The following is a 17,137-nucleotide window of genomic DNA, read 5'->3' as shown; positions in this document are numbered from 1 at the left end:
TAAATACATCCCTTCTTGTCATTTATTCCTTACTGATATCAAATCCATTCAAGGTGCTTTTAATAATATTACGACTGTAGGAATAAACAGTTATCCTTGAAATAAAAATGTATATTCCATATATTTCTCATGAAATTCCCTTAACACTTTGTACCTTGTGTTATAAAATGTAATATAGTAAGAATTAATGCAGTACCAGTTCTGAGTAGTGTCATTCCATTTCAACATAATCTTTGAGGACGTGGGAGCTCTACATTTATCTTAAACATTTCTCCCACCAGGGAGGCCATTTAATGAAAAAAAAATCTCAATTTTGTTTTCTTCATCAAATTAAATTATAAGCATCCTTTAAAAGAGTGCATATTCTTTCATTCACATTTATTTGGTTTTGCTCTTTATTTCCTTCTCATTTAAGCTTTTGCTATGCATGCATTATCACATACAAAGACTTCTTCTTCCAACAATTAATTCCTATTTTGTACTTTATTTCAATTTATTAAGAATGAAAATTTTAGTAGAGAAAAAAGGGAATAAATATTCCTCTATTATGCATATAATTGGATCCAATCCAGTCTTAACAAATACAATCATATGGTCAATCTTATCATTTAGAAAAGTTAAAGACATGTAAAAATAAAACTTTAGCAGAATTGATTTTATGTATGATATACCTTTTTTTTTTCTTCTATAATTTCATCCTCACCCAAGGATATAAAGCTTTTCTTTTAAAGTTTCCAGGATGCAGAGTCCAAAATTATTAGACTTGCAGTGTCTGATACATAAGTAACCATTCAATACATTTGAGAAATGAAATATCTATAGAATAAATTTAATTTTTTATACAATACCAATTAAAATCACCTAAATAAATTATGTTTTACCTTTTCACCTTTAGAGCCCTTGAGACCTCTGACACCATCTGCTCCCTATGGAATAAATTAGAAGAATTAAATGACTATAATATTTTACACTGAAATTAAATAATGTGGAAAATATAATATTATTTACCTTTACTCCTCGGGGACCAGGGTAGCCAATGGGACCCTGTGGACCAGGAGGGCCCTGTAAAAGACCCAATGCAATTTAAATACATAATGTACTGAAAGTGTCCCTCACTCACATACTACAGTTTTACCAAATAATCTCTAAGAAGATGATATTTTTCCACTTTTGGTAAAAATTTATTTGCTAGCTTATCATTTATATCTAAAGTCAGATATGAGGAACAAACATATCATATATTTATGTTAAAGTAAGATAAATATCATAAATATATGAAGTAATATAAATAATCATATATTAATAATTAATTTATTTTCTAAGATTGAAAAAAATCTGATGTCCTTGATGTCTACAAAAAACAGCTATAGATTAACCAAAAGGATAAATAATTTCTAACCAAAAAATGGCATTAAATTTACAGCATTTACATCAAGAAAATGATCAAAATTATATATCTTCCATAGCTGGCTTCATTTCACTATTCTATCTAAAGGAAATAATATATAATATACAATAGTAATGCTATTTTAATAAGAATCTAAAATTAGCAACTCTACATAAAAATGATCTTACCCTGCTACTGTAATCCAAAAGTAGTATTAAGGTTGAATAAGTTTTACTTTTGATATTTTATTTAGATATTTTGATAACTATTTCTCTTTCAATCCCCATCTTATGTAAAGATTATCAGAAAGTAATAAATATATATCAAATTCAAGTGACATAAACACTTTAACAATATTCAGTAGTTCTTGTCCAATTTCATTATTATTATTTATGATCATGTATTCCACATATACTATATGCAGATGTGAATATATTTCTGATCATGAGAATTTTTTTTAAACCAAGAATGATAGTCTAATTGATCTAATTGATCAAATTGCCAATATAGAATTAAAAGTTATCTAAGACATATCTTTTTTTATTCCCTAAATTAAAAGTTACTTTAGAGACATGATTTATACCTAAATGTTAGCAAACATTCTTTTGAAAGTAAATACATATTAAAGGTGGAGAGTAACTATTTTTTGCTACTTATTTTCTAATATTCATAGCCCTAAATGATCAAATAAATATATATATATATATATATATATATACACACATATATGTATCTCATAGAAATGACCAAAGCAAGGCATTTTCTCTAGGAGATAAGGTGACAGAACATTTAAATAATACTTTGTAACATACCAGAGAACCTTTTTCTCCAGACTGGCCTTCTTTTCCAGGATGACCCTACATTTGTCAAAAATATATACTGATGAGATGCAATATTAATGGTAATATATAATATGAAATTGTTCCCTTTTTTCCACATGTTGAGGTTTTACTCTTTATGTTTCAAAATATATTAAATATTTTGCATCACTCTATATAACTTTAAATAATATTGGAAACTAGCATTTGGAAAGAAACATAAGTTTATATTGGCTTGGTGCAAATTTCACCAATGACATAATGAACTTGAGAGACAGTTTGGGAAAAGCACATAAAGCATGCATATTATTCATGAACAGTTTGACCCCAATCTCAATTAGTCTTAAATAAAAGTGTTTCAGTCTAACTTCTATTTGCATATTGATTAAATAATTATACTCACATCTTTACAAGGCAACTAAGAACATCAATGGGACATTTAAAACACAGCAACATCATAAACACCAATGGTGTTTTTAATCAAGTTACTGAGAGTTGGTAAATAAAAATGCACAGCTCCAAAACAACTCTACTCAATGAAAACAAGCAATAACAGGATGAAAATTTTTATACCTTAATTCTAAGTAAGTAGTTTCAAGAGAAAAAAAAGAAGCATAAATAAAAGGTTTTCAAATAACAACCATGGATTTTACATGATTACATAATTTATTGCTATATGATAAGATATAATAAACATTGCTATATTTCTAGAAAAGTAAGGAATCCCTGAACACAGATGAATTTTCATGTAAGGTGTCTGAGGAAACTTACAAAAGATGAGGAATATCACCTGGACTCTCAAGAAACATGTTCTTTGAAAAGGGAGAGAAGATATAAAGTATTTTCTATGAAAAGAAAAGGACATAACAAAAAGTATAGCAACAGAAAATGTAGAGCCTACTAAGAGAAAAGTGAGAGGTAGGAAAATATGAGATTCTGGCAGAGAGTGGTCCTAAGACCACTGGGAGCTCTTTAAAAATTTTGCAGTATGGAAACTACATGATTAAATAGAATTTTAGAGAGATCAATGTTTAATTACTGGCTCAATTTGCTTTTATTATTGAATTTATACAATCACTTCTAAACACATGTAAAATCTATTTTTGAAAATGAAATATGGAAAGTTTAATGACCAGGTAACTACTACTTACAGGAGGCCCATCAGCACCAGGAAGTCCTGCAAGCCCTGGTTTTCCTTGTGGACCCTAATTGAACAGAAAAAAAGAATATTTTCATTAAAAAAAAATAATGGAAAGTCTGACTTTGTACATAGGAATATACTGCTAATAAGATTCTTAACTTGAGTCACCAATCTTTATCTTTAAATTGCACATATCTAAATACTTTTTAACATGTTTTATAGAAAAATGGTATATAAAGATAGATGAAAATAAAATTTAACATATGTCAAAGACACATTAGTTTTTTTATCTAGTTTTTAATCCTGTCTTTTTTAATTTGCAATTAAATTAATTGCTAATTAATTTAATTTTTGCATACCATAATAAATTGTTGCTTATAGACTAAAAGGGTATCCCAGGTGATGCTAGTGGTAAAGAATCTGCCTGCCAATGCAGGAGATGTGAGAGACAGTTTTGATCCCTGGATTGGGAAGATCCCTTGGAGAAGGAGATAGCAACCCACTCCAGAATTCTTGCCTGGAGGATCCTATGGGCAGAGGAGCTTGGAGGGCTACAATCCATAGGATCGCAGAGTCAGACATGAGTGAAGCAATTTAGCACACATGCATGCACAGAGTAAAAAGAAAAAAATATATAGGTCCATATGCAATCATTATATTTACTGATATACATTGATTTACATCACTGAAAAAGCAAATACTGGATATTTCCATAATGACACTAATAAGTTCCTATTCAAGGGGAACTATACTCAATATGAAAGTGAAAGTCACTCAGTTGTGTCTGATTCTTTGAGATTGTACAGTCCATGGAATTCTCCAGACCAGAACACTGGAGTGGGCAGCCTTTCTCTTTCCAGGGGATCTGCCCAACCCAGGGATCAAACCCAGGTCTCCCACATTGCAAGCGGATTCTTTCCCAGCTGAGCCACAAGTTGGACTATAAAGAAAGTTGAGCACTTAAGAATTGATGCTTTTGAAAAGGGGTGTTGGAGAAGACTCTTGAGAATCCCTTGGATGGCAAGGAGATCAAACCAGTCCATCTTAAAGGAAATCAGTCCTGAATATTCATTGGAAGGACTGACGCTGAAGTTGAACTCCAATACTTTGGCCACCTGATGTGAAGAATTGACTCATTGGGAAAGACCCTGATGCTGGGAAAGATTGAAGGCGGGAGGAGAAGGGGATGACAGAGGATGAGATGGTTGGATGGCATCACCGACTCAATGGACATGAGTTTGAGCAAGCTCCAGGAGCTGGTGATGGACAGGGAAGCCTGGCATACTGCAGTCCATGGGGTCACAAAGAGTTGGACATGACTGAGTGACTGAACTGAACTGAACTGATACTCAATATCCCTTGATAAGCTACAATGGAAAAAACATGACAAAGAATGTATATATGTATGTGTGTGTATATATATATATATATATATATATAAAACTTAATCACTTTGTTGTACACCAGAAATTAACACAACATTGTAAATCAGCTATATTTCAACAAAATAATTTTTTAAAATGTGCCAGTTCAAATAATTACATAGTAATATTGATTAAACATCAGTAACAATTAACATAAGGAATATGTTATATATTATGTTACTCATAAGACATAGAAATATACTATTTTGATGTAGAAAGGACATAATCTAATACACAAGTAACAAATAATAACAAAGTAACTATTTATTCAATAGATTAATCTGTGTTTAACCACAAAGGATTTCAGATATCGTTTAATTTGATCACCGGTTAGGTTGGAACATGCTAAGTATGATTATTGCAAGCAGACCCTTCACTGGGAGAAAAACTGGCTTTCTACTTGGAATAATTAACTTTATCAAGTCTTTAAAGCTCAAGCCATTTCTGCTTGCTCATGATTAGTCGGAATTTAGAAACAATTAAAAGAGCAAGGATACATCAGCAAGTCTAGATGCTAGATGTAAAGGGAGTTTTCCATTCTCAGACAGTATTTAAGAAAAGCATTGTATTCGTGTATACGGATAGTACAGAGTTTAACAAGAAAGCCTCATTTAAATCACTATGGAACAACAACAACAAAAAATAACCTATAAATAAAATAATCTGGACTTTATAACTGAATTTAATTGCATCTCATTTTTATAGGATTTAAAAGTTTCAATTCTCTTCACCACTGTGCAAAGTCATATACAGTCAAGTAATCTAATATTATAAAATAACTGCTATAAAATCCTGATTCTTTTATGACAGTATTTTACCTTTCACTTAAATCATTTTTTGCTCTCAGTACAATATACTTATTTCCTCAAAACAAAATGTAGAATACAAAGGCAAAACTATTTCTGTAATTATTATTTACAGCAGGCATGATAGTTCCATGACAATGACCTTGTGTATAATACTATGTTGTTTTTTGTTGTTGTTGTTGTTGCTACATATTTAAGTGTAGATTATAAATACTAAAAGTCTTGTACTATAGGATTTTTTAAAATCAAGTTAAAATCGATCCATTTCTTTTAAAATGGAAGCTCTATGACAGTACAGTATTTTGTCTGTTTTCTTAAGTGCTTGCTATTTCCCTAAAGGAAAGGCAATGAATTTAAATGAATGAATGCCATATTTTTTGGAGTTTAATAAAATAGTTAAAATTTGTTGTGTTCCTATGTGCTATATTAAGCAATATATGATACATATTATATATATTTATATGTATACTGTCCATTTTAATTCTCAAGCAATTTCATGAAATTTCATCATCTAAGATTCTGAATAATTAACCAATGCTAATATATCACAGAGTTGCAATATAAATGAGTCCAGATCTGTAGCCATATTTTCAAAGTCTTTGCCTTTAACTAATATTTTTTTTGTGTCTTGCTATTTCTTCTTTAGCTCACAGAGTTACACAATATCATTTGTTTTCTATAAAGCAATTAATATATGAGTGATGGAAATTCTGAAAGCATAAATTAAATCACAGGACATAAAAGTATATTTAAGTTATTGCATATCAGAAGAGCAATATAGTGGTCATCCAGTTTGGTTAATTAACTTAATGTTATAAAATATTTATCCCAAATATAATAAAAGTACAGACAACAATAACTTATGATAAAAATGTTATTGGGAATTAAAAATATATGACATTTCTAAAATTATATTTAACTGTGAGATTTAACTGTGGGTTGCACAATCTGATTAAAAACATTATTCACCAAGTTTTGAAAGACAAGGCTCTTGAGCCAGAATAAACAGAACACAAATCTAAAATAAAATATATACCATAGACACAAAATAAATAAAATGCATTTCTTTCATGTTCTTTCTCCTTTTGATAAAAAGAGACTGTTTTTGAACTCAAGAGCTAGATATGTTTAAAGCAGAAAAAGAAGCAGATTATGCTTAATGATAGCTCTCTTCCTACCACAAGAAGTTCAGTGAACCAGATCCTATATTTTACCTGTGTCTCAACATAGTGAATTCAGATACACCAACTTTCCTTAAAAGTAAATTCTTCCTCTAAGACTCCAGTGCAGGGATGATATTATTACAGAAAATTTAATAGGCACATGCCTCAAGTGCAATTTATTACAAACATAATATGGTTATGATGAGTTAATCTAAGATATGGTAAGAGTGGTCCAGATTAAAATCCCTGATCTAAAGCACCTTTGGTGCCTAATATTTTAAATAAATCAACTATTTCCAATAGCCCTCTGATACTGTAATCATATAGAAAATACACAGAAAAAAAGCACTTTAGAGACCACTTAAGTTTGGTATGAAAATGAAGAAAGGCAAAGGCTAAACAAAAGACAGCTTTACAGATGGACATCATCAAATGGTCAATGTTGAAATCAAATTGATTTCATTTCTTTGTAGCTGAAGATGGAGAAACTGTATACAGTGAAAAAAAAATAAGACCCGGAGCTGATTGTGGCTCAGATCATCAGCTTCTCATAGTAAAATTCAGGCTTAAACTAAAGAAGACTGGGAAAAACACTAAGCCAGCCAGATATGACTTGAGTCAAATCTTGTGTGAATTCCCAGTAGAGGTAATGAATAGATTCAACGGACTATAACACTGTGCCTGAAGAACTATGGACAGCAGTCTGTAATATTGTACAGGAGGTGGTGAACAACACCATCCCAAAGAAAAAGAAAGCAAGAGTCAAAGTGTTTATCTGAGGAGGCTTTACAAATAGCAGAATGAAGACAAGTGAAAAGCAGGCGAGAGAGGGAAAGGTACATCCAATTAAATGCAGAGTTTCAAAGAATAGCTATAAGAGACAAGAAGGCCTTCTTCAATGACCAATGCATAAAACTGGAAGAAAAGAACAAAAGGGGAAAGACCAGAGATCTCTTCAGGAAAATTGGAAACATCGAGGGAGCATTCTGCCCAAAGATGGACACAATAAAGGATAAAAAAGGTAGAGACCTAGTAAATGCTGAAGAGATCAAGAAGAGATGGAAAGAATACACAGAAGAACTGTATTAAAAAAATCTTAATGAACTGAATTACTATGATGGTGTGGTTAGTCCCCCAGAACCAGACATTCTAGAGTATGAAGTCTAGAGGGCCTTAAGAAGCATTGCTATTAATAAACCTAGTGGATGCAATGAAATTCCAGCAGAACTATTCAAATTCCTAAAGGAGGATGTCATTAAATCAGCAAATCTGGAAGATCCAGCAGTGGCCACAGGAGTAGAAAAGGTCAATCCTCATCCCAGTTCCCAAGAAGGGTAACACCAAAGAACGTGCTAATCATCGAACAATTGCACACATCTCCAATGCTAGTGAGGTCATGCTTAAAATCTTGTATGCTAGGCTTCAGCAGTATGTGAACCAAGAACTTCCAGATGTCCAAGCTGTGTTTAGAAAAGGAAGAGGAACTAGAGATCAAATTGCCAAAATTTGCTGCATTATAGAGAAAGCAAAGGAACTTCAGAAAAACATCTATCTCTGTTTCATCAACCATGATCAAGCCTTTGACTGTGTGGATCATTACAAACTGTGGGAAGCTCTTAGAGAGATGGGAATACCAGACCATCTTACCAGCCTCCTCAGAAACCTGTATGTGGGTCAAGAAGCAACATTTAGAACCTTGTATGGAACAACTGATTGGTTCAATGTTGAGAAAGGAGTACGACAGGGCTGTCTGCTGTAACCCTGTTTTTTTAACCTATATGCTGAGAACATCATGAGAAATGCCAGGCTGGATGTTATAAGCTGGAATCAAGGTAAGCAGGAGAAACATCAACAACCTTAGATATGCAGATGATACCACTCTAATGGCAGAAAGTGTAGAGGCCCTAAAGGGCCTCTTGATGAGGGTGAATGAGGAGAGTGAAAGAGCTGACTTAAGACTAAATATTAAGAAACTAAGATCACGTCATTCAGCCCCATTACCGCATGGCAAATAGAAGGGAAAAAGGTGGAAGCAGTGACAGATTTTCCCTTCTTGGGCTTCAAAATCACAGCAGACTGTGACCTCAGCCATGAAATCAGGAGACTATTGCTTTTTGGCAGGAAAGCAATGACAAACCTAGACTGTGTTGAAAAGCAGAGATATTACTCTGCTGACATGGTCCATGTATTCAAGGCTATGGTCTTCCCTAGGGTCATGTATGGATGTGAGAAGAGGACCGTAACGGAAGTGGAGCACCAAAGAATCGATGCCTCTGAACTGTGGTGCTGGAGAGGACTTTTCAAAGTCCCTTGAACTGCAAGGAGATCAGATCAGTTCAGTTCAGTTCAATTGCTCAGTCCTATCCAACTCTTTGCAATCCCATGGACTGCAGCACACCAGGCCTCCCTGTCCATCACTAACTCCCGGAGTTTACTCATGTCCATCAAGCCGGTGATGCCATCCAACCACCTCATCCTCTGTCGTCCCCTTCTCCCGCCTTCAATCTTTCCCAGCATCAGGGTCTTTTCCAATGAGTTGGCTCTTCACATCAGGTGGCCAAAATATTGGAGTTTCGGCTTCAACATCAGTCCTTCCAATGAATATTCAGAACTGATTTCCTTTAGGATGGACTGGTTGGATCTCCTTGCAGTCTAAGGGACTCTCAAGAGTCTTCTCCAACACCACAGTTCAAAAGCATCAATTCTTCGGTGCTCAGCTTTCTTTATAGTCCAACTCTCACATCTATACACACGACTGGAAAAACCATAGCCTTGACTAGACAGACATTTGTTGGTAAAGTAATCACCATCTTCAGTGATTTTGGAGTCCAAAAACATAAAGATCAGATCAGTCAATCCTAAAGGAAGTCAACCCTGAATATTCACTCTGATCCTAATGCTGAAGCTCCAGCATTTTGGTCATGTGATGCGAATGGATGACTCATTGGAAAAGTCCCTGATGCTGGGAAAGATTGAGGGCAGAATAAGAAGGTGTCGGGGAGGAAACGGCTGGATGGCATCACCAATGCAGTGAACATGAACTTGGGCAAACTGTGGGTGATGGTGAGGGACAGGGAGGCCTGTGTGTTGCAGTCCATGTAGGACATACAGTCCCTGTCATGTCCTACAAAGAGTAGGACATGACAGGGTGACTGAACATCAACAACAACAAGTTTTTTATGCTAATTCTTAACATTAATAATAAGTAACTCAGCTAGAATGTTACCAAAGGTCTTGAATATATATATATATATATATATATATATATATTATTTATTTATTTTACCAAAGAATATATGTTGCTGTTGTTGCTTAGTTGCCAAGTCACTTCTGACTCTTTTGAGACCTCTTGGACTGGAGCTTCTTCCAGGCTCCTCTGTCCATGGGATTTCCCAGGCAAGAAAACTAGAGTGGGTTGCCATTTCCTTCTTCAGGGGATCTTCCTGACTGAGGGATTGAACCTGTGTTTCCTGCATTGCATGCAGATTCTTTACTGCTGAGCCACCAGGGAAGACGAAAGAATATATATAAAAGGTCAAAAAGCATATAAAAATAAGCCCCAAATCACGAGTGATTAGGGAAATATCAATTAATACTACAATAAGGTACTATTTCACATCAACAAAAATAACCATAATTAAAGAGAGAAAATATGTTAGTATAGCTGAGCATCTGGAGAAACTAGTTCAGTTCAGTTCTGTTCAGTCGCTCAGTTGTGTCCAACTCTTTACGACCCTATGGACTGCAGCATGCCAGGCCTCCCTGTACATCATCAACTTCCGGAGTTTACTCAAACTCATGTCCATTGAATCGATGATGCCATACAACCATCTCATCCTCTGCTGTCCCCTTCTCCTCCTACCTTCAATCTTTCCCAACATCAGGGTCTTTTTAAATGAGTCAGCTCTTCACATTAGGTGGCCAAAATATTGGAGTTTCCTCTTCAACATCAGTCCTTCCAATGAATATTCAGGACTGATTTGCTATATGATGGACTGGTTGGATCTCCTTGTAGTCCAAGGGACTCTCGAGTCTTTTCCAACACCACAGTTCAAAAGCATCAATTCTTCGTCACTTAGCTTTCTTTATAGCCCAACTCATATCTATATTTGACCACTGGAAAAACCATGGCCTTGACTAGATGGACCTTTGTCGGCAAAGTAATGTCTCTGCTTTTCAATATGCTGTCTAGGTTGATCATAACTTTTCTTCCAAAGAGTGTCTTTTAATTTATTGGCTCCAGTCACCATCTGCAGTGATTTTGGAGCCCCCAAAAATAAAGTTTGCCACTATTTCCACGGTTTCCCCATCTATTTCCCATGAAGTGATGGGACCAGATGCCATGATCTTCTTTTTTGAATGTTGAGCTTTAAGCCAACTTTTTCATTCTCCTCTTTCACTTTCATCAAGAGGCTCTTTAGTTCTTCACTTTCTGCCATAAAGATGGTGACATCTGCGTATCTGAAGTTATTGCTATTTATCCCTGCAATCTTGATTCCAGCTTGTGCTTCATCCAGCCCAGTGTTTCTCATGTTCTCTGCATATAAGTTAAATGAACACGGTGACAATATGTAGCCTTGACATACTCCTTTTCCTATTTGGAACCAGTCTGTTACTCCATGTCTAGTTCTGTTGCTTCCTGACCTGCATATAGGTTTCTCAAGAGGCAGGTCAGGTGGTCTGGTATTTCCATCTCAAAGAATTTTCCACAGTTTATTGTGATCCATACAGTCAAAGGTTTTGGCATAGTCAGTAAAGCAGAAATAGATGTTTTTCTGGAACTCTCTTGCTTTTTCAATGACCCAGCAGATGTTGACAATTTAATCTCTGGTTCCTCTGCCTTTCTAAAACCAGCTTGAATATCTGGAAGTTCACGGTTCACATATTGTTGAAGCCTGGCTTGGAGAATTTTGAGCATTACTTTACTAGCGCATGAGATGGTGGCTCAGATGGTAAAGCGTCTGTCTACAATGTGGGAGGCCAGGGTTCAAGCCCTGGGTTGGGAAGATCCCCTGGAGAAGCAAATGGCAATCTACTGCAGTACTATTGCCTGGAAAATCCCATGGTCAGAGGAGCCTGGTAGGTTACAGTCTATGGGGTCGCAAAGAGTCGGTCATGATTATGCGACTTCACTTTGGGCTTTCCTGGTGGCTCAGAGGGTAAAGCATCTGCCCACAATGCGGGAGACCCGGGTTCTATCCCTGGGTTGGGAAGATCCCCTGGAGAAGGCAATGGCAACCCACTCCAGCACTCTTGCCTGGAAAATCCCATGGACAGAGGAGCCTGGCAGGCTATAGTCCATGGGGTTACAAAGAGTCAGACACGACTGAGCAACTTCACTTACTAGCGCATGAGATGAGTGCAATTGTGTGGTAGTTTGAGCATTCTTTGGCTTGCCTTTCTTAGGGATTGGAATGAAAACTGAAATCCTCATAAATTTTGAGGAAGGAAGTATGGTACAACCACTTTGAAACACAATCTGAAAACTTCTTAAAGTGTTAAACATGAATTTATCATATACCCAGCAGTTCCACTTCTAACTATCTAACAAAAATAATTTTTAAAATGTCTACACAAATATCTTTGTACAAATATTCAAAGCAGCACTATTCTTAATAGCTGAAAAGTGTACATAACTCATTTCCCTCAAATGCCGAATAAGTAAACAAAATATTCAATCAAAGGAATACCGTTTGGCAAAAAAAAGAAATGAAGTACTGATATATGCTACCACATGGATAAAACTCAAAAACATTATGCCAAATAAAAGAAGCCAGGCACAAATGTAACATACTATATTTATTCATATGATTAAATTAAATGTTAATTTCATTCATACATTTTGTTCACATAAGATGGTCAGAAAAGGTATATGCATAAAGATACAAAGCAGATCAATTGTGTAGGTTTGTGCGTGGACTCAGGAGTAGAAATTGATGCAAGCTTTCTTTCTGGGGTGATATAAATATTTTAAAAATGTGATTATGGCAAGTTCTATAAATTTCCTAAAAATGATTGACTGATAGACTTAAAGAGAGTAAGTAAATTTTATGGTATGAAATTAACTCCAATAAAGTTGATAATTTAAAAAATCACATATTTATAGAAATCAGCCAAAATAAGAAAAAAAATTATGTAAGAACAGGTAACACTGTGCTGTAACTATAGGGAATAGAAAATACTACTTAAAGAAACTGACAGGGGAGATGGAGGAAAAAAGACATCTCTTTAATTAAAGACTTATTCTTGTTTTGATCTAGACATTGAGTTTTAACAAGAACATCATTTGCCATTTTTCCATGAAAAATGGTGGCAATGATAACGTCACAATTTTCCCTTAATTAGATCACATGCAAACCTCATCACATGTTTTAAATAATGAGAAATGAAAGGAGAACAAAAATAAAGAGAAAGCACTCACTCATATCAGTACATTAATGAAATTAATATAGCTGAGAATGTCATATTTGGAAGCTATCCAAATGGAAACTCTGTGAAATGTTATCATTTACAGTTCAGAGACATATGAATGGCTTCTGCTCACCAGTACGTTCATGATTTAAATCCAGATTAATTCCTTATATGCTGAGCCATTTAAATATCAAAAGCAGAAGGCAGGCCTTATTCCTCCCTAAGATTGACAACACAAGCTCATTTACCAGACATTACTAGGACAACAGATGAACTTACTTTTTCACCCGGAGGACCAATTGGACCTTGTGGACCAGGAAGACCCTATTTTAAAAGAATTTATTTCATACGTCAAGTATCACATCATAAGAACACACTTTTAAAATAGTAAATGATTAGCCCTCTATATTACATGCAATGAGCTATGAGTATTATATATATCCCCCACTTTCTCCAGAAGATTTTACAACACTGGAGTTTTATACAAGGTACTCTTTTGGCAATGGAACTGTAATGTGATCCTATTCAGAACCCTCCCGCAGGTATCCTGGCATTCCATGAACACTGAATGACTCATTTTACTCTTGGAAGAAAGAAAAGCCTCTGCAAATTTGTTCAAAAAAATTTTTAAAGGAATAAAATAGAATGAGCTTTGTACATTCATACATAAACTCTCAGCCCTACATAGAAAATTTTGAGGCTGTCAATTTTCTTGTATAAAGGTACCATCTTACCCCATTACCTCAATAAAAGGTGTGATGGCTTAGACTTACTTGAGGTCCTGGGTTTCCCTGCTGACCAGGAGGTCCCGGCTCCCCTTGAGGACCCTGACATAGGAAAATGGAAAAGAGTCTTTAACAGAACTATTTCACATAATAGGTTTTGTCTTTTGGATTGAAAAATAGTTCCCATATCATGTTTCCCTTTAGAGAATCTGGAAAATCTTGCAAAATATTAATGCTAGCAGAAGAATTTGGCAAAACATTGTAAGAAACCTTAATTTTAGATTTAGCAACAAAAATGGTTTGCTAGTATTTAGAGGACAGAAATGAGTTACTTTATGGATGTCTTGTACATACCATGTTCCCTTTTGGTCCTGGGGGACCATCCACACCTGCTATACCCTTCAATGAAGAAAAAATATACATGAGTATATACAAGTTCAGATGCTACAATAGAAAATATAAAAAACGAACCTAATAGCATGATACCCAGTAACCTAGGGTAACTAAAAGCCATTTTAGAACTCAGTGGAAATGAGGGAAAAAGCAAGGTCTATACTCTCCTCTCCATGTCCATGGAGACATCCTGGCAGTATTTTCTACTGTGTGTTGGGAAGAACAATAAAATACATAAACTAAAAGGAAAAGAGAGAAGCAGGTGGAGTGAGTACACTCAGTTAAATTGATAGGCAGCATCATTAGGTCTTAGATTATAATAGTGAAACTTTGGCTGTCTACTGAAAGCTTTTACAGCTTTCTGGCTTTAAGACTCTGGCAATAAGCTTTCCCTAGAACATCTTGAATGTTTTCAACAATACATACAGGCTGTCCAATAGGTCCTGGAGTTCCTCTTGGTCCTAGCAAACCTCGTGGACCCTAGGAGTAAAAAAGAAAAAGATTATAAAAAAAAAAAGGCCTTCAAAACATGTCTTGTCTTTTAAATAAACACATTTTAATGTAATGTTTTGATTAAAATATTTATTCATCCTCTTTTAACACACCAAAAGGGGCATTTAAAATAGCATTTTGTGTGACACAATTACCTAGTGTTTATATTGAGCCAAAAGCCAAAATGGATGAGTGAGTCTTTAATATAGAAACTGTATCTTTGAGTCTATGGAATTACATATGAATCACTTGTGAAACTTTCAATACACGAAATATTTTAAAGCTTCAAGTAAGTAACTGTTGTGCCATTTTCCAATTTGAATAGCAACGCTGAATCTTATTAAATCTTATAATTCAAACAGACTACACAAAGAGTCTTGATGCTCATTTATTTTACATTTAGGTAAATTCCATCTTGAGAGAATATTCTACTGAGAGAAAGAAACAAACAGCTGGATGACTATATTAGGAAGGTCATAGAAACCACTTTCATGATTTTTAAAATTATTATGATTTAAGCAAGCATTTTCTTCTCTTCTTCGCCTTCTCCATTTTTTTCCTCTTTCTTTTCCTTCTTCAAAAAAGTCAACAGTATGGTTTACTGTTATATTTACTTGAGAGACTGAGGAGCCTGGTGCGCTATAGTCCAAGGAATTGCAAAGAGTTGGACACAACTGAGCAACTAACATATACAAACACACTTTGCCTTTGAATTGACAGGTTCTATAATGTGGCAAACTAGCAGTAAAACTAAGAGGTCTGCTTCTAGTGTGGATCTTTGATTGACTAGGTTTGAGTAAACCTTTCCAACTCAGTTTCCTCATTTGTAAAATTCAATGGAAAAAAGGATATAATTTAATAAATTTTATAGTTATATTTGATATACACTAAACACCTCATTTTTTGTAGTAGCAGTAGCAAGCACCTCATTTTTTGTTTCCTCTAGTAATAATTGTTTATCCTAAACAAATAAAAAATTCTAGAGGTATTGATATAAAAAATTGAAACAAAATAAACAGCAACAAAAACTAGATAAGGTTTTTTGGATGACAAGTTGTGGTTTAGTCGCTCAGTCATGACCAATTCTTTGTGACCCCATGAACTGCAGCACACCAGACTTCCCTGTCCTTCACTATCTTCTGGAATTTGCTCAAACTCATGTCCATTGAGTAGGTGATGCCATCTAACCATCTCATCCTCTGTCGTCCCCTTCTCCTCTTGCCCCCAATCTTTCCAAGCATCAGGATTTTTTCCAATGAGTTGTCTCTTCGAATCAGGGGGCCAAGGTACTGGAGCTTCAGCATCAGTCCTACCACTGAATATTCAGGGTTGATTTCCTTTAGGATTGACTGATTTCATCTTGCTGTCCAGGGGACTCTCAAGAGTCTTCTCCAGTGCCACAGTTTGAAAGCATCAATTCCTCAGTGTTCAGCCTTCTTTATGGTCCAAGTCTAACATCGGTACATAATTACTGCAAAAACCATAGTTTCGACTATAGGAACCTTTGTTGGCAAAGTGATGTTTCTGTTTTTAATATACTGTCTAGGTTTCTCATAGCTTTACTTCCAAGAAGTAAAAGTCTTTTAATTTCATGGCTGCAGTCACTGTTTGCAGTGATTTTGGAGCCCAAGAAAATAAAATCTGTCACTGTTTCCACTTTCCCCCCATCTACTTGCCTTGAAGAGATGGGAATGAAAGCTATGATCTTAGATTTTTTAATGTTGAGTTTTTAGCCAGCTTTTTTTCACTCTCCTCTTTCACCTTCATCAAGAGGCTCTTTAGTTCTTCTTCAATTTCTGCTATTAGAGTGTTATCATCTGCATATCTGAGGTTGTTGATATTTCCCCATGCAATCTTGATTCCAGCTTGTGATTCATCCAGCCTGGCATTTTGCAAGATATATTCTGCATAGAAATTAAATAAAAGTGTGAAAGCATGAGCCTTGTTGTACTCCTTTCCCAAGTTTGAACCAGTCTGTTGTTCCATGTTTGGTTTTAACTGTTGCTTTTTGACCTACATATAGATTTCAGGAGACAGGTAAGGTGGTCTGGTATTCCCATCTCTAAGAATTTTCCAGTTTGTTGTAATCTACACATTCAAAGTATTTAGCATAGTCAATGAAGCAGAAGTAGATTTTTTTTTTTTTTAATTGCCTTGCTTTTTGTATGATCCAACAAATGTTGGCCATTTGATCTCTGGTTCCTCTGCCTTTTCTAAATCTAGCTTGTACATCTGGAAGTTCTGGGTTCTTATACTATTGAAGCCTAGCTTGAAGGATTTTGAGCATTATCTTGCTAGCATGTGAAATGAGCACAACTGTATGGTAGTTTGAACATTCTTTGGCATTTGCCTTTCTTTAGGACTGAAATGGAGAAGG

General features: G+C 35.0%; 1 protein-coding gene across 1 annotated transcript in view; it reads right to left on the bottom strand.

Annotated features, from left to right (window-relative positions):
- The window catches only part of COL11A1 (collagen type XI alpha 1 chain), a 225,048-nt gene that overhangs the window by 110,672 nt on the left and 97,239 nt on the right, over window positions 1-17,137 (bottom strand). The window contains exons 21-28 of the mRNA XM_055584945.1: window positions 14,695-14,748; window positions 14,230-14,274; window positions 13,924-13,977; window positions 13,430-13,474; window positions 3,357-3,410; window positions 2,200-2,244; window positions 1,009-1,062; window positions 882-926 (exon numbers count right to left, since the gene is read on the bottom strand). Of these exons, the coding sequence (XP_055440920.1) occupies window positions 882-926; window positions 1,009-1,062; window positions 2,200-2,244; window positions 3,357-3,410; window positions 13,430-13,474; window positions 13,924-13,977; window positions 14,230-14,274; window positions 14,695-14,748 (396 nt within the window). The remainder of the gene's footprint in view (window positions 1-881; window positions 927-1,008; window positions 1,063-2,199; window positions 2,245-3,356; window positions 3,411-13,429; window positions 13,475-13,923; window positions 13,978-14,229; window positions 14,275-14,694; window positions 14,749-17,137) is intronic.

The sequence above is a fragment of the Bubalus kerabau genome, chromosome 6 (assembly GCF_029407905.1).
Source record: "Bubalus kerabau isolate K-KA32 ecotype Philippines breed swamp buffalo chromosome 6, PCC_UOA_SB_1v2, whole genome shotgun sequence".
Lineage (NCBI taxonomy): Eukaryota > Metazoa > Chordata > Mammalia > Artiodactyla > Bovidae > Bubalus > Bubalus kerabau.
Note: the sequence above shows the minus strand (reverse complement) of the source record. Positions and strands in the feature narration are given on the sequence as shown.